Genomic DNA, 18,672 nt, shown 5'->3' with positions numbered 1-18,672 from the left:
AGGAACGCCTACCCACGCTACGTTTGCCTATTCGTGGTCTCCACTCAAGAACTCGTCTACCCCAACGGTTATCGGTTCTTCGGCAGATATGACCAGCACACTGCCACTTCAGCTTGCATATTTTGACAGCTATGCCAGTAATCTTAATCCTCTGACTGACGGAAAACCTCATTTCCGATACGATTTATCAGAGAAACCCCAAGCATAGCTCTCTCCATAGCACGCTGAGCGACTTTAAATCGTTGGACTAGTCCTACCGTCAGTGCCCACGTCTCTGCACCATACTTCATCACTGGCAGGACGCACTGGTTGAAATCTTTAGTCTTCAGGCTCTGAGGGATGGCCATGGCCAAGGAGAATATGTGCTGACGAAGTTTTCCGAATACAGCCCAACCCAGTTGGATGCGCCTTGCAGCCTCCTTGTCGAAGTTGCTTCTGCCTAGCCGAATTTGCCTTTTGTCTCCCCGAGGTAGACATATCTTGCACAAATTCGATTGTTGCCTCACCAACGATCATCGGCTCCAGTTCGATGTGAGCATTGTACCTATATGACTTTCGTCTTGTCCAAAATACCCCGAAGCCGCATCGTTGGGAAGCAGCATTTAGGCCACTTCCATCATCCAGCTGAGTTCCTGCAGAGATTCTGGCATAATAACGATGTCGTCCGCGAAGCAGAGAGGTGTGTCATGTACTCGCCATTTATACATATTATGCCAAGTCCGGCGGCATCGTACAGACTCCTCAACTCCTCGATATAGCGCCATTCGATTTGAAATCTCTACAACGCTACCAAAATTTCCCATGTCTCGATGGATTTGAAGGCGTTTCCATAGTCCACAAAGGCTAGACACAGAGGCTGATTATACTCTTCGGTATTCTGTGTAATCTGCCTTACTGTGTGGATGTGGTCTATTGTACTAAAACAGTTCCATGAGATAATTTAATTAATAAAAAACAAGCTCAGCCTACGCATTTAAGATTTTTTTAATTTTTAAAGTATGAGTACTAATTGTCTTTATTGTTTTTGTACTAAAGTTCCCAGTTTTTTCGCCCTTTGGCGACCCCCCTATAGAAGCTTCGCGACCCCCCAGGGGGTCGCGACCCACAGGTTGAAAAACACTGATTTACAGTAAATGGCTGTTGATACCGAAAGTATTAGGACTGAGATAATATTTTCACAGTAACTAAAAATAAATTACCGTTAAGTGCTTTCTTTAGATTCAAGAACTCCAGGAAAGTCATCTAAATTAAGCATACGCTAGTCTATTATTCAGCAAGCGGGTAGTTGGAAATAGCCAGACAGAGTGTGTTCACAGAAGGTGGAAGTTCAATCGGATTACGGCGCCGAGTGTGGTAATGCCGCTACTCTTGCATTTTTAATTAGCCAGCCACCTGTTGTAATGATAATGAGCTCTATTGGGATTATCACGGATCGTTGTGAAAAATTAACATTTCAGCTTTCACTACGTTATGATATGATGATAATTGGCAATAGCGTAATATTGTTATTAATGATTCAAATTTCAATAATCAAAGTAAAACGTATGTCGTATGGGTAAAGGTACCTAAGCACTATGTACCTAACTTATATTTTCTAACTTTTTAGATGATTTCTCTAGCGATAAAAACACAGTATTAAAATTGTGAATTTAACTTTGCGCAGGTGAGTTCAAACACCTGCGTCACCCCTCGGAAAGATTAAAGGGATCGTAACTTTACGCGATATTTTCCTTACATAAAATCGTGCTTAGCAACAAATCGCGACAAAAAATACCCTCTTTGCCACATAAAGTACTTCCCCATTGAAACTTTAAGGGCTTTCCCAAAGTGCAGAGCCGTCAATATTAGAGGCCATCAATATTCCTAGAGCATTTTGACCCAGTTTCTATACAAGGTTGAAAGAATAAGTTGAGATCGTTTGGATTACATGAGTTTTGAATATCTTATCTAGGCGCCTTACTGTAAGTATGAATAAAGACAAGGGTTGGGTCTTCCATACCGAAAACATGTATCTTAAGCAGGTATCTGAAATCAAAGATGATCTTGGTAGCATGTTGGCGTTTCCTCAATATACTTACATACTCTAAGTTACTCTACTCAATATTAATTAATTTGGAAAATTAATCATACTTAGAATTTTTTTTATCTGCAATAGGCTGCCAATGGTGCTATACTTACGTGTGAAATATTATTGAAAAAAATGTCCTCCCAGTTCACAAAAAATAGCCCATATAAAAAATCTGTAACTCACATAGCCTCGACGAACCGTCCGTCCTTCCTACGGCACTGCACGGGGCGGCGCTGCACCCCCAACCGGGGAGTGTGCACCAGCGAGTCCGACACGTCCAGTCTGCGAGCAACATCATCAACTCATCATCATTCCACCCTAAGGTTGTCTTGAATAAATCGCTTTAAGCGATAAGACCGCCATATCTGTACATATGTGTTAGTATTTAAGTTATGTAATGTAAGTTTATTTTATGTGTGTGTACAAATAAATAATATTTTATCTATCTATCTATCTATCATTATAACTACTTAATGTGTAACATTTAAGAAACGGCCACCCGACTCCAAACTAGCCGGAGCCTGTAATTTGGGTGGTGCTGCCGCTACACGGGTTTGTCATCGACGTAGGTAAACGTCACTATATCGCCATTTGCCATAAATACGGCGCTGTGATTGGTGGAACGCGCACTAAACGAGTTTATTGACGTCGATAACGAACCCGTGTAGCGGGGCGGGATTCGAACCCACCGTTCTTGCATAGTGGTGATCTAACAGAGGTATTCATTTAAATCGCGTGCACGTTTGTTAAATAACTATATTTAAGTACTTATCTAAGATACGAATCGTAGTATCAAGACAACCGAATGGCGTAGTGGTTAGCGACCCTGACTACTAAGCCGAAGGTCCCGGGTTCGATTCCCGGCTGGGGCAAATATTTGTTTAAACACAGATATTTGTTCTCGGGTCTTGGATGTGCCCGTAAAATGGCAATAGGCCGCCCCCTATTACATTGGGACTAACATAACACTCTGGCGAAAAGTGGGTGCAGCAATGCATCTCTGCCTACCCCGCAAGGTAGTACATTAGTACAAGGTGTGTGTGTGTGTGTCTAAAATAAATATCTTAGATAAGTACTTAAATATATTTTTTCCCTCAACGTTATAAATCTAACAGTCCTCTTTAAATATTGAAACTGTGTATACCACATTTTCACAGGACACCACCATAAACTTTCTGTAAGACAAACAATTCATAAAAGAATACCTTTTATTTGTTCTAGCGGCGTGTTCGCCCTCAGCGAGCGGCACACATTCCGTCCATTTGCCGACGTACACCGAGTACTCGGCGTCACTGCTGCCAGACACTAGAACAAGAAAAAACATTTTTCATTTCCACGAAAATCATCCGTGTAAATAAAAGAACGCTAATAAATTATGCGAGACAACAAAAACAAGGAAAAACACCATTCCATAGTCATTTGTTTTAAATTTGAAAAGTAAGAAGCGCGATGATTTATTCTTCTTTTATTCTGTAAGTGGCCTGTTTTTTTTTCGAGGTCGTGACATTTTATTCTTCAGCAAATGTTAGTGGCCAGCGCATAACTTTTTAAAGTTTGAGTTTGTATTGGCGGCATGCCAGGGCTGAAATTTATCGGCCAAGGAAACCAGGTCGAGGTCGTGGCCACTCCTGTAAAACCAGGAATTTTGCAATTTGGCAAATTACTTACCTAGAGTACCTAATTGAAACCTTTTACTTTTTGCGCAAAAGTTAACTCTTTTAACTTTAGGTATAAAACATAATTTTAATAATCAGGCACAAGCGAAGAACACCAGCGAAATATTAAATTTTATTCCATAAAGTTATCTTTTAAATTAAGGGGCGTTTTACTTGATTTACATAATTACGAAATGATTTCCTCATTTACATTAGCTTATCAAGTTAAACGTTATCCATCGTTGGTTTTGAATGTTTTGATATAACTTTAATTTAAAAGTTGGTTGACTTTAGTCGTTAAATTGGTTTCAAACTTGAGAGCGAAAAAAGCGGGTTATTTTTTTTAGATCACAGTAATAATAAATTATTCTAAAGAAGAATAAGTTCCAACAACAATAACTTGACTTAACTTTAATTTTAAACACAGGAAGCTTTTGGAGGTTTTAGTCAAATTTAAATCTCTATCATATATCACGATTCGAATTCTATAGCTACCTAAACTACACCATTTCACTCGACAGTTTGAAACTTGCAGTTAATAAGCCCCTTATGAGATAGTCACTCATTAGTGACTCACTATCTCAGCAAACACACTTCTAACAAGTCCCAAGTAGTCGTGTGCCCACGCCTCCGTATTACGTAGCAGGTTGCCAACTCTCTGTATGGAGCAAATTAATATAGTTAAGCTAAAAAGCTCACATAAACATAACTAAAGTTAATGAGTTTAGAATGAAATTATTTTTATAAATATACCATACACATTTTAAAACCATGGATCGATAGAGAGAATAGAGGTAAACCTGCTGTAAAATATTCAACACTCTGACAAAAATGTCTGAATAAATTCTTTAGTTTTGGGGGAAAAATCATGTCGTTTTTGTACTCCTATTTAGTTAAGTTGTACGCAATAGCAATCTGCTAGCTGCTAGCTGCTATGTCGAAGGTCCCGCGTTCGATTCCCGGCTGGGGCAGATATTTGTTTAAAGACAAATATTTGTACTCGGGTCTTGGGTGTTGATATTTATATTGAATATGTATGTATCTATGTATTTGTGTAGATATATCAGCTGTCCGATACCCATAACACAGGCTCCGCCTAGCTTGGGGTCGGATGTCCCCACAATTATATTATTAATAGTAGTTACCAAAAGTGATTTGTATACATTAAGTGGGTTAAGTTACGTAATAGGTCCGCTAAGAAGTCAGTACCCGACACATAATCGGTTATAGAGGGGGCTCCAGAAGACGCTCTAATTCGATAGAAGCCCGTCAACAGGGTGGATCTAATTAATTAGCTTGGAAACTGTGCAGGAAACCCTAAGAGCTTCTACTGTCGTGTTTGTAGATTGTGGACTAAAACTCCCTTGATAATATTATGACGAAAGATGAAGTTCTGTTTACATTATAGTGTAAAAGTAGGAATATTTTGCTTCGGAAAATTTGTACACGTAATTTGAATTCCTCGTTTGTAGCCGGTTCCGAAACTCCAGTTCTATAGAAGGCCGGAGATATTCAGCCATTGAAAGTGTTCATATCCTACGCGGCATCGTTGGGCCGAATTTTACCCGGTTGAATTAATTTCACATTGAGCAACCTTATGAGTTAAAGTTACGAATACACAAAAGTGATGTCTTAGATATAGAGGTTATATTTTATGTTTACATGTAATCCTAACTAATATTATAAATGCGAAAGTAACTGTGTCTGTCTGTCTGTCTGTCTGTCTGTCTGTCTGTTACTCTTTCACGCCAAAACTACTGAACGGATTTGAATGAAATTTGGTATAAATATGGTATAGACCCTGGGAAAGAACATAGGCTACTTTTTATCCCGGATTTCCCACGGGAAAACTTTTTAAGGCGAAGTGAAGCTCGCGGGAACAGCTAGTGCTGAAATAAAGAGAATTATCAAAACAAGCAAAGTACTATACTACTATTTAACGCTTCATGAAATAAAGAGTCGAGGTCATTCCTCGTGTACTTATTCAGCTCTGATAAAACTCGGCAAAACAACAAACCATACCTCCAGCAAGCTAAATTAAATAAACGACGGGAACAAAAACGTAATTTACTATTCAGCGCTGACATTTGCACAGTTACTATAAACGGTCCCCTGGCACTCATAAATACGGCACAAAAGTGTGCTTTGCCCCACTGTAATAAGAGCTCCTAAACCTTCTAAAAGCTTAATGCAGGAGGTAAAGTTATGAATCCGTCGCGAAACAAAACAGAGAGTAGAGCGAACAAAATTAAAAGTTTGTTTAGTTGAAAACTTGAAACAATAGGAAAGTTGGCATAAAAACTCAGTCAAGAGAAGTACCAAAGTTACTTTTAAAAACAAAATAGGTTTGAGTTATATATTTTTATTCTTTATTATGCAACTGAGATCAGAGATTACTGGGAGAGTTATGAAATCGCGAATAACATTATTTTAATATTTGGAACCAAAAATATCCACTTATTATTATTTTACCAGTCGTAGCTACTCTTATGTTTACCTCTGTTAAACAAAAGAAAGCTGCAGATCAGAGTGTCTGTCCCTATCCAGTTTTCTTCACTGTTAGCACCACATGTGTATTAGGTGTAGTTGGAAAAGAAAATAGCTTTAAAGAAAATTGCATTACAGTAGGGTTACTCTATACTGACGGAAAACGTTTAATACTTCGAGATAGTGTCTTGGCTCGCGCAGTGGCGCTCCGTTTTTCGTCATGTACAGGGTGTTGCAAAAAGGGTATACTAAGCCGAAACCTACATGTGCAGCATGGTATATCTAAGCCCGAAACTGAAATCAGAATTTCAAAATTGGCGAATTTTTTTTTTCCATAGAAACTATGTTGATCACGTGACTTTTTTACTATGGACAATGACTTTAGATTTATGCTGCACATGTAGGTTTCGGCCTAGTATACCCTTTTTGCAACACCCTGTATATTATACAGAGACCCCCCAGTTCCGTGGCACAGTGGCACAAACGGCGTCTCATTCCCGTGTCCAGCCAGCGAGACAACTTGCTCAGCGATTTCTCGGTCTCATCGCACGTGCTCTCGTTTAGAAGAACAATGAAAGTCTACGTTAAAGCTGAGAAATGCTAAAAGTAACTAGAAAATTCTACAGCTACGCTAAACACTGAAAGTTTACTTAACAGCGTTATTGTTATCTTTTTGATTCAATAGAAATAGTGAGCATCATGATTTATGATTTCTCTATAAAGTGTTATAATGAGTATGTACGGAACGACTGAAGACGTTATAGTTCATAGTTAGTCTTCATTGTAAATAGTTCATTTTATTTGTAAACAGTTCATAGAAATAACTAGATCGAGTAGTTAGTTCAATTACGCTCGCGAAGGTTCTGGGCACTAAATAGTTAAGTAGTTAAGTACTTATAGTTGTTCGACTACCTGCCTACCTTTGTAATAATAATAAATGGTAACCTCGAGTATCTCTGGAACTTACGGGAAGATCGCTCGCCGGCCTATATAAAGAGACGTGTCCGGCGAGTAAACAAGTCAGTCTAATAGTAACAGCAAAACAGTAAACAACATACAGTCCACTAGTAACAGCCTACAGTGAAGATCTCCAGAGACACTCGAAGTTAACAGTGAACAGCAATACCGGTGTTTTCTTTGGAAGACTCTACAGGCTAACAGCTACCTCAACAGTGGCATTTCCTCATCTTCATAAAGAACCAACAGGTGCACCGCCACTTCCTTCGAACCGTACAGTTATAGTTTCCCAACGGTCGAGGTGATCCGCACAGAGTACATAACTTTGGTTTCATAAAATAGCAGCAAAATGTTTTACAAAATGGAGCTAATATATCTGAACACTCAGCGACAGGCTCTGTCGTTTGTGAAATATGAAATGCACTGAATATTTTATATGATCATAAAAATCCGCAATAAAATGAGGTTTCAGCCGCCAATGTTTCATGCTGAAATGAATTTATTTCCATATATACTTACTTACCAATAACTGCGTCGATTTGCTGGAATTTCAGTGATCAGCAGGGAATTATTCAAATATACTCAATAGCCCCTTGGCATAAATTATTTTCAAGAACTCTTGACCCCAAACTGTCCAACTTTCCCCCTGAAAAACTCTGTCTTCATTCGCATAGATCTATCTCGAGACTTTACAGAGAACAAAAGAAAAATGGTGACTTAAGTCCTTTGAGAGATGCGTATCTTAGTGAGGGTCCTGAAATGTCAAAATGTGCGTACGTCAGGACCAGCGATGGTGATGTTAAAACTGGAGGACTAATAAAACCTACGTAAAGTATTTACCTACTATACCTAAAACTATAGATTTAGTGCTTCATACAATATAACTAATTCGTTTAAAAGAATGATTATGTGCTGGTTTCAATAACTTTACAGCTATCACAAAAGGAATTCCTAAAAGAAACTTTAACTCATTCCAATTTGAGAAGAGGTCGTGAAAAAAAGACTGTAAGTAAGTAAACTGAAAATAATTACCTTCGGAGCGGATGTCGAATCCGACGTCTGTGAGGGAAAAAAGTAAATTTAAACGGAAGTTAATGAACAGAATTACCCTCGTTTGTCGGGTTTCATTAGGGCTTCATTAAATTACGGCACGAAACGACATTTGTGCCATAATCATTAGGGCATGATATCTACATTACTTGTGCTCATGACTTTGGGCTGTGGGTTGTGTCGTTGTCGCATCCATTTATCATTAGCGAGTAAAGACTTGGTTCGAACTGCTGGAGTCATGAACTACATAACATATAGTAGGTATTCATATTTGGCCTTGGATTGAACCTTAAGGAAGACTTGCGAACGGAATCACACTTTTATCCGCATCAATCATACTGCAAATGCCCCATATGACGTGTCATCCACTGTACCAGTTGAACCTGGTATAATTTATAGTTCCTGTGATGACTGCGTAATGCCTTCTATTCTCTCAATACAAAGCAGACTCCGCATAATCATACGGTTTGCAATATGACATGGATCAAGTTAGTACATAAGTCTTGTTGGTATATAAGGAGCAGGGATATACAGGAGTATATCCCTGTGTATATATATGTATATGTATAGGAGGCATATAGAAGCGAATATAACAGACACGTAATCCTTATCCTGTCGTCGGAACATCCAGACGTATTAGAGATGTGGAAAATACGGAATTCAGCGTAGTACTGATGTATTCTGGTACATTTGAAATTAAACAAGATTGTATGTAGTAATTGTATTTAGTAATACATGTAGGTAACTTATAACACTCCTATTCAGTAAGTAGTTACCCTCCGGTTCACAACGAAACGTAAAAGATTGTAAGTTTATTATGGTTGAATGGTTGTTACTTTTACTGAGAAACAGCTGAAGAACTATTGAATAACTGAATAACTGGCTAGCCAATAATTTCTATAGTGCCACAAACTTATCTGTTCCGGTGAGAGCGAACTAAATTGGTCCATATAATCTATGTCAATATGAAATTCATTAGTACAGTAAGTAATGAGGTATGGACCAATTTAGTTCGCTCTCACCGGAACAGATAAGTTTGTGGCACTATAAAGTACCTAAGTTCGCCCTACGGTACATGATGTGCATTTTCTGAAATTTGCATCTACACAACACAAGTAAAACCTATCAAATAACTAAATTCATTAATAAAACATTTTCATATTAAAATGAAAATCCAATTTAAAAAAATGTCAATTGCCCGTGTGTATCCCCAGATTATTCAAAAGGGATTTCTAACATTCTACTGTTTTATGGGTATGGCCGTAAATCATAAAATTCGAAATATGAAATAATAAGTTAGGTACTTTTTGATTGATGATTTTATTGGTGTATACAAGCGGCATATGTGTGTATTTTAGCATCAACCGTATTCACGAAGTATAGTTAATGGACAACATTTCATTTTCTTTACCCTATATTTTTATTAGTTATTCGGAAAGTTTATAGAAAATTAGTGGACCCGTATTTTTTTATTTTGTATATACATACATTTTTGCATGTTATTTTTAACTTTAAAGTTAATTATTTTAAAACCAGAAGTGACGTCACATATTAGGCTCCATTTTTATTTTTGTCTATTGCCTGAGTCTCGAAAAAAAAACATAAATGACACTGACAAGTGACATTTAAACTTTGTTTACATGCCAACCAACAAATGGGTCATTTTCAAATGACCTTGATATTTCTAATGATGGAAAGTAGGTACTTATCATGTAAAAAAATAAGCAGAAGCATTTTTTCAGCTGTGTAGGCGGTGGCATGCTCTGGGACATATTATATAGAGGTCATCTCTTAATAATGAATAAAGAAAATAGACAGAAAATGTCAGAACAGAATTAATGAAAATGACCCAAATAAACAACAACGTCACGATAAAACGTCAACGTCAATCAAAAATGAAAGTGACAGTTACTTTGTTTTTAAATCTATAGGCTTTGATCATCAACATGCATCGCACCTAATGCATGACGTCATCAGCACTTTTTTACTATTTTATGATTTTCTCGAAAATGATACATCCAAAAAATACAAAAACATTTTTTTTGTGGTGTTTAGAGCTAAATCTCGAAATGGTTTTCGATTTGTAGCAGCTTTAGTTTTTTGAAATGTTGTCCATTGTTAGTTTTTAGTATTCATTAGTAGAATAAAATTGTATCATAAATAATTTCAAAATTAAAAACAAATTTAACCAAAAATATGAATGAGGATTTACATTTTGCAACGCGCACGCGAAGCAAAAATAATCTGAATACTAGTCTCCTTCTCCAGTCTAGACATTTAATTAAAAAGCCTGAGTTTACAAAAAACTTGGTCGCTTGTAGCATTAAAGCAGGACACGAAATAATTAACGACTTCGAAACTACGAGTCGAGATCAAGATTACTGGCCAGCGTAACTGAAGATTTCACCACTTCTTTTTCTTATCGTGAGAAGATTTCAGTACTGGCTTTTCTCAAATGTATCGCTGAACGATCGACTGGACGATAGGTAGTGTGGTGTATTGTAAGATTATTGTAAGTTTTCAGTTGGGTATTGTTTATTTCTATCGATTGTCATAATTATACTTTGCGAACACTTAAATAAACATGAATGTTCTATAGGGTGTTACTAGAATTGTACCAATTTTACAACACCAATCTAAACATAAACTAAGTATAAGTACCTACAGTAATTATACATTCTAAGATAGGTATCTATTCAGTAATCGTTACTCGATCCCCGCTACCTAAGATATTCTCCTGAAAACCAATATTCATCGGAGTGAATGCGAGGTATTGCAACCCTTCGCCTCAGCTGCCTCCATCTCTGTTCCGACTATCTCAGGGCTTTATTAGATCTGTTGCGGTCCAATGAACTACGGCATTTGATTGCCTCGATCAGGGACCCGATCAAATTACAGAATGTATCAAACGCACGCGCTCTATCCATTTGCTCGCTACTTAGGTATTATGATGACCTGTCGCTTGTACATATAATTTACTACTGAGTAGGTATACTTTGTGTTATATACCTCTCTGGTACCTAGTATAGATGTGGGAAATAATAGCATTTCTTTTTAAAATTAAGCCTTCTCAGGGCCTATATCCAATCTACGTATTATAACGAAACTTTTAGATGGCATATTCATCCTCGTTCACATCGATTCATGATCGTAAAGGTCCATGTCCAGAAGTGGCGGGTTGGATGACGATTACGAAAATTAGTTTATTTAAGTAGTAATCCTTAATGATTTTAGAGGCTACTATTAATTAAAACTAGCCTTTAAACAATTTAATGTGTAAGTTTTATTATATCCTATTGGGTTTTTCACATCTGGGCAAATATGTTCACTTTTATCTTCCAGACCCTTAATAATTATTAAATTCAATAGTTGTTGTTTGCAGATTTGCCCACCATGTATGATTTCCGCCAACGGCAGCCATTTTCCATTTTGCCGCTCTCCACAAGATGGCGGCGCATTTGCATACAGCTCCAGTTAATGTAATCAACCGACGCTACGGCGCTGAGCGTTATCTTAATTTAACTACCGAGCACGAGATGTTGTGTGCAAATTCAAATGGAATATTTTTAAATGTTTACGCCTTCTGAAAGAGTTGCCATTCGCCTTTTGCGCTTTTTAAACCGAAACTCTTTGGAGCGAGTGATTGTAAACGTGACTGTGCTGTTAAGCCAATTGAATTAGTATTTCTTCTGTTGTTAACAAAATGATCAATTTTAAGCTTAAATAGGTACATAAAATAGGTTACCGAACCTAACTACATGGCCATTCGCACCTACCTAAAAGATGAAGAAACAATTATTTAACACAGAGACAACAACAATTATATTGGAAACAATATACAAAACAAAAAATGAAATATAGGTTGCTATCCAGAGTGTCAAAAAGGCACAGACCTACTATCAGCATGTGCTGTAGACAATAGGCTTTCATCTGGCCCTTATAAGGTGACTTCAGTCAACATAACATAGGTACCTTTATTAACGGTTGTCGAACTTTATCAACACGTCTGAGGAATAATGCCATTTTCTCCCGACTCATACACCTAAACGTGATATTGACACGTCGGCATGTTGGCATTTATGTTCCTCGCGGGTGAAAGGAGGCGTAATACAGGGTGTTTAAAACCGTTAGCTGAAATAGGATGAGTAAGAGGCCAGAGGGTTATACCTACAATTTGAAATTAAATTAACATTCGGAAAGTTTTTTACAAGGCAGAAAAAATATACATATATGTAGACAACAAATAAAATACGAAATTGAAACAACAAAGCTCAAGAAATACGAACAGCTAAGGAAATAACCGAATTACGTCCAATCGAATGATTCCCTAACGACTTGAAACAGTTTCACATTGGATTGTTACAAAAGAAACCAATGAAATATGACCTCTCCCCTTTCTAGCGAGGTGATATTTCCCGCCATTGTTATCCGCCGCGGTGGCCCATTTACTTACTTGGTCATTTGTATGTGTCCGATTATTTAAAATGATCCTTTTTGTTTCTGAAAACTTATAACTTTTTTTTTACTGAACTGTCAGGTAGTTAAAAGTTACTTATATTTGTTACCCTGAACACTGCAAGTGTTTATGCCATGACATGATTGATTATGTAGTTAGCATACTAATTTAGTATCGGAAATAATACACTGAAAAATATGAATTTATTCCGAGGTTTAAGTCTCAGATAAAATCGAAATTTCCAAGTGAAAATAAATAATGGAATTCACTTTGTAACGGAGAGGCGTCAATCGTTTGTCAGATATTTGTCACAAGAAAGGTGCGAGTATATTTTATTGTCTATTGTTTTCGAAATAAAAGATAAATTAACTTTTAAACAAGACTTAAAATGAAGAAACTACCTGTTACTAATGATCCTACCCTATACCATGGGACGCTATACTTAAATAATTGAAAATCGAGACTTTTAAACGCCTTTTGTATATTTTCTTATTCTCTTTTTTCCGTCCCCCAAGTGTTTAGTATGTTGAATTTTGACTGAAAGGGCTACTTAACTTCTTACGTAACTGATACTTATGAAGAAAGTATTAAAAATAAATACTGAGTAAGTATGTACTTAAGCAGCTATACATTATAACCCCCCATATAAAGTTTCATCGTGCAAATTCACGGGTTATTTCTTTTCCATCTTACCGGCTCGAGAATTATTTCCGAATACCTTTTCAACTCCACATTGATGTCTTACTCCACCGAGTTCTTTGATTCCGCTTCGTTTCAATGGAAACAGATCTGAAATTGCCTCAGGTATCTATAGAGTTTCCTGCGTTTGGGGATTTCGCGAAGGTAAAAGTTGTGTGTTTATTGTTGTGTATCTTTTTCATATATATTTCTGAGACTATCCGTGCCTTTTATTTATTTATGGCAGTTACAGCTAGTTTGTAGATATGTATCTACATGATTTATATTATATACTTACCTCGTCAATGTAATGAAATTGGTTTCCTACCTATCTATCTGATAAATTAAGTATATGTACTGAAAAATTACTCCTTTGTGTTGTCAAAATGTAAAAGGCAATTGCGAGCTTGCGACTCGTTATTAAGGAAAGCTTAAATACGTAACGGAACTGCACATAGGTACTCAGATATTTTTCTCAACTTTTAAAATGACGAGCGGGAACCTTTTCAGTTTACAATGCCTACCTACCTGTTTTACGACAACCTGACTACTATAGAGTAAAAATTATGGATATAAACCTGATAGTGTGCTATTTTAGTAATAAAAGTTGGAATTAGTGCCAAATTTTACGGCCTAGCTAGCCATATATGACGGTGCATTCCGTTTCAAATAACTTCAGGCTCGCTACAGTGGTTTCAAATCGTTGGTTGGGAAAATTTAAACGAGTTTCAGGGGAATTATTTTAGTAACTTTTGTAATATTCGAGCAGGTATTTCAACTTTAGCGCAGAAGAGGAGAGGAGCATTTAGGCTGAAAATCAATTATTGTAGATTCAAACAGCTTTGTGAAAAAAAGTAAGTAATTAATAAGTAATATGCATAGGTATCGTCTGACAGGTTCCTTAAAAATTAAGTTCTGTTCTAGTGGATTATACATAGTTAAAAAGTGTGTAAGTAAACTAAATTATGTGTCACTACTATCATACGATCATGCACTATCGGAATATACTTAAGTAACTAGTTTAAATTTACAGTCGAACAGCAGTCGACTGCACTCCACGACACAAAAACGTGGAAAATATAACATTTAAATTCCAATTCATTCGTCCCCGCAAAAATTTTAAGCCATACGAATGCAACTATCCAGTTGAGTGTTCCACGTACAGATAGGGTGACATCTCATGACATAAATCATGTACGGAATAAAACCATGCCATATATCCTGCTTACGCTTACGTGCGCTGCTTGCGAAAATAAGCATTAAATAAACATAGCTGTGATTTCAGGATGTCCGACCCGTGGAAGAAACTTTCACTACATTGAGAAGCGGAAAATTCTTCTAGTATTATCTATAACTTGTTACTTTTAAAGCATATTTTCATGTAATTTACTCTAGTCTTTTATTTATACATAAATATTATTTTTTATAATGAATGTGATTAAATATTTTTTGTTCTGAAGATAATGTACACAATGTATGATGTATTTATGTCTCAGATATAGTTACAGACGGTCCCATTAATCTCAGTTAAGCTGTTTAAGTCCTAACAAATAAGCTGAATGTTTCAGCAGCAAGGTCTCGTCTCGGTACAAACGGCCACTCCGTCTCTGGTCTCGGAGGACAACTAATGAATTTCACCCATTTAGTTCACGTTACAGCGACATCCATCTTGCAACACGCTGCGGTCGCGTGGTGGGGACAGTAGCAAGCTTTGCTGTACATAAATCAGCTTAATAATACGCTACGTATGGCTAAAATATGATGAATATTTGTAGCTTCAGAATTTTAGCTAACCACAATAGCGTAGCACGTCATTGCAATTATTCACCTAATAATTAATCACATTGGATCAATCAATCATCGTAAAGCATTGGCGTGCCATCAATTTTAATTAACAATAACAAAAGCTACATAGGTTGTTCTATGTAACAAAGCAATTAGAAAATTGGCACGCGGGAGGCGGAAATAAGATAACAGTGTTATTTTTTTAAATTAATCGGCTCGCCGGGCTTGGACGCAAAGCCGGTGAGCCTTCGGGATGTTCCCGCGACGGCGACAGAGCCGATCGATCACGGGGGGGCGAGCGAAGGAGGCGGGGGCGAGTAAAACCTCCCCGGTATTATATCTGCTGTTTTACAGTCCTAAGCGTCTCGATAAACCTTCGTTTTAATGTTCATCGCAGGCTACATAGATGTTAATACAATGGGGGTAAGGAACCTTTTAAATTCGTTTATTGTTCGCTTTAAACGCTTCGATGTTATTGGTGTTTGTTTTTAAAGCGATGTGGAATATTTAAAATTTTGTTAATGGTTAATTTTATAGTGCATGAAGTATGTGAAGTGTTTATTATGGTATGGTATAAACTTTCTAGGCTGCAAATCTGAAGTTCGATTAATTACAATAGGAATAGTTTTTTATTGCGATTATTTGGTAGAAACCCTGTAATTTCTTATTTCACCATAACTCTACTGTAGGTAAGTTTGCCTTAAGACAAGGATCAGTGAATACTACAATTTTTATCTCGTATATTTTTTATAAAACTGGTGAGTAGCCGGAAAGGTCTAATCTTCTTCCGCGGTTGCCATGGTACCTAAGACTCAGTTAGAGTGTGGCTTATATTTAAAACTTTTTTGTAAATGGACCTTATAGAACAGAATTTTTGAAGTATAAAATACCTGTTCATTTGAAGCTTTAATCCCAAAATCATCGTTAGAAAGGGCACTTTACACCCGAAAATAAACCGATTTTGACTGCTGAGTGTCTCCACAATACCTCCTCCTCTCATCTCAACACGTGAAATTGGCTGCCGTTGCTATAAATAACCTTCCTAACGAACATGACAGCTGTTGTCAAAACGACGTTGTAATATGATAATATGACGGTTTTTTGAGCTCCTTGTCTTTGTCTCTTTGTTTTAGCAAATGGATGTCCTTTTTATTATAAAAGTAGGTATAGTGCCACAAACTTATCTGTTCCGGTGAGAGCGAACTAAATTGGTCCATACCTCATTACTTACTGTACTAATGAATTTCATATTGACATAGATTATATGGACCAATTTAGTTCGCTCTCACCGGAAGTTTGTGGCACTATAGTGTGTTTTCAGAAAAAGGTGTAGTGTATTGTGTTTTCAGAATCGCTACCATTTTGTGTTTTTAATTTATGTTATTCTGACAATCTGAAAAAATACCAACATACATTTACTGGAATTTTACGTAACATGTGAAACATTAGCTCGAATTTTTCCATAGAATTTTATTTATTAGGTACGTAGCATCTTTGCGAGCAACGCCCGCCAGGTGTCAGGGCGGTCGCTCTTCATTTCCGGTTTCCGGTGGCATTTTCCCGGCATCGCGTCATGAACAGCTTTCTTTCTTAAAATGAAATTTTTGGACACAACGTAGTGGAGAAAATACTGGTACAAACAGAGGCAACCGTTAAAACACGCCGTTTTAAAGTGGATAATACAATTAACTACATTTCTGTTTTTCCATTGTTTGTAGAATAGTATTACTTTGTATTTTTTAATTAATTTATGCCTATAGATTTCCCAAAAAGCGAACAAGAGCGTCATAAGTAAAACGCCCATTTATTGAAAACTCCTGTACATACTTAAAAAAGAATACCATAGACATACACCATTAGTTATAACGTTAACTTCCGCCATGTTAATTTACAATCGACCGCAACCTCTTCCGAGCTATTTACGTTCCGTTTCCGGGGAACTACCCACAAATATATTAGTAATCGGCTCGCAGGTATCTCGTTAAACTTACTAATTGCCTTGCGTGGGTGCTGCTACCTATCTACACCTACCAGTTGTACGGTAAGTGATAATTTATTAGGGTTGCCACACCGCCCTATCTTTCTCTATATGATTATTATAGAAGGTGTTACGCGGGTGCCCAATGTTCAGGGGTCTATTCATTATATAAAAATCATGTTATTTTCGGTTTAAGTGCAGCTATGTGATTTAGACTGTTTTTTTTTAAAAGATTTATACATTTCACACTATACCCTTTTTAGGGTTCCGTAGCCAAAATGGCAAAAACGGAACCCTTATAGTTTCGTCATGTCCGTCTGTCCGTCTGTCCGTCTGTCCGTCTGTCCGTCTGTCCGTCTGTCACAGCCGATTTACTCGGAAACTATAAGTACTACAGTGATGAAATTTGATGGGAATATGTGTTGTATGAACCGCTACAAAAATATGACACTAAATAGTAAAAAAAAGAATTGGGGGTGGGGCCCCCCATACATGTAACTGAGGGATGAAATTTTTTTTTTCGATGTACATACCCGTGTGGGGTATCAATGGAAAGGTCTTTTAAAATGATATAAAGTTTTCTAAAAAACATTTTTCTTAAAGTGAACGGTTTTTGAGATATCAGCTCTCAAAGTCGTAAAAAGTATGTCCCCCCCCCCTCTATTTTTATAACTACGGGGTATAAAATTCTAAAAAAAATAGAGGTGATGCATGCTAATTAACTCTTTCAACGATTTTTGGTTTGATCAAAGTATCTCTTATAGTTTTTGAGATAGGTTGATTTAACTGTAATTTTGCTGCTACGGAACCCTTTGTGCGCGAGCCCGACTCGCACTTGGCCGGTTTTCTTAACTGTGACTGTCTGGGAGAGATGTCTTTTACTTACTTATAATAAAATAAACTATATTAGTATTCCATTTAGTTTACTGTATTTTGTATTGTCGTTTCGTCCACTGCAACAGACATAACTACAGTATGGATTAAATTGAATTTCCTGAGGTTAAAATATAACATTTACACTCTGCTTCGTCCTATAATGGCAGGGGAGAGAAAATCGAATCAAATCAGCACCGGCACAACCGACTGATGGAATAAATTATCTTATTCGATTCCCGGGAACGCTCCCAATATGATTCCACTTACACGGCTATTTCAGGAACAGAAGTCGCGATGTTTTTTGCTAGAATCTGGCTTATATTATTGACATAAATGTTAACAGACGCATGTATAAATGTGTCGCGCGTCCCGGCGGCAGTACACATGTAGGTTGTAGGCATTGTTGTCCACCGCAAGTACCACAACACACAGCCGAAAATATTCCATGAAATGCTCTTTGTTATATTTAAAACGAAATAGACGTTATAAATATGTATTTAACATGCATTCGAATCAAATTCAACAGCTTTTCTATAAAATCATACTTCAGTATTAATTAAACAAGCAGCGTTATAACGAAGATAAAGGTAATTAAAGTTCAGAAATTGATTCCCAGCGGTAATACTAGGAAATCATAATTGCCTCAGAAATAAATCTGTACACGTGCTACAGTGAACTAACA

At 37.0% G+C, this 18,672-nt stretch overlaps 1 protein-coding gene across 2 annotated transcripts in view; it reads right to left on the bottom strand.

The window, feature by feature from the left end:
- LOC105380215 (thrombospondin type-1 domain-containing protein 7A) overlaps positions 1-18,672 on the bottom strand; it is a 57,488-nt gene that overhangs the window by 14,412 nt on the left and 24,404 nt on the right. For both annotated transcript variants that reach the window (XM_048626701.1, XM_048626702.1), the window contains exons 3-4: positions 3,274-3,373; positions 2,252-2,350 (exon numbers count right to left, since the gene is read on the bottom strand). In XM_048626701.1, coding sequence (XP_048482658.1) covers positions 2,252-2,350; positions 3,274-3,373 — 199 coding nt within the window. The remainder of the gene's footprint in view (positions 1-2,251; positions 2,351-3,273; positions 3,374-18,672) is intronic.

The sequence above is a fragment of the Plutella xylostella genome, chromosome 17, assembly GCF_932276165.1.
Source record: "Plutella xylostella chromosome 17, ilPluXylo3.1, whole genome shotgun sequence".
Taxonomy (NCBI): Eukaryota; Metazoa; Arthropoda; class Insecta; order Lepidoptera; family Plutellidae; genus Plutella; species Plutella xylostella.
The sequence above is the reverse complement of the archived record's forward strand: the minus strand, read 5'-3'. Positions and strand labels throughout refer to the sequence as shown.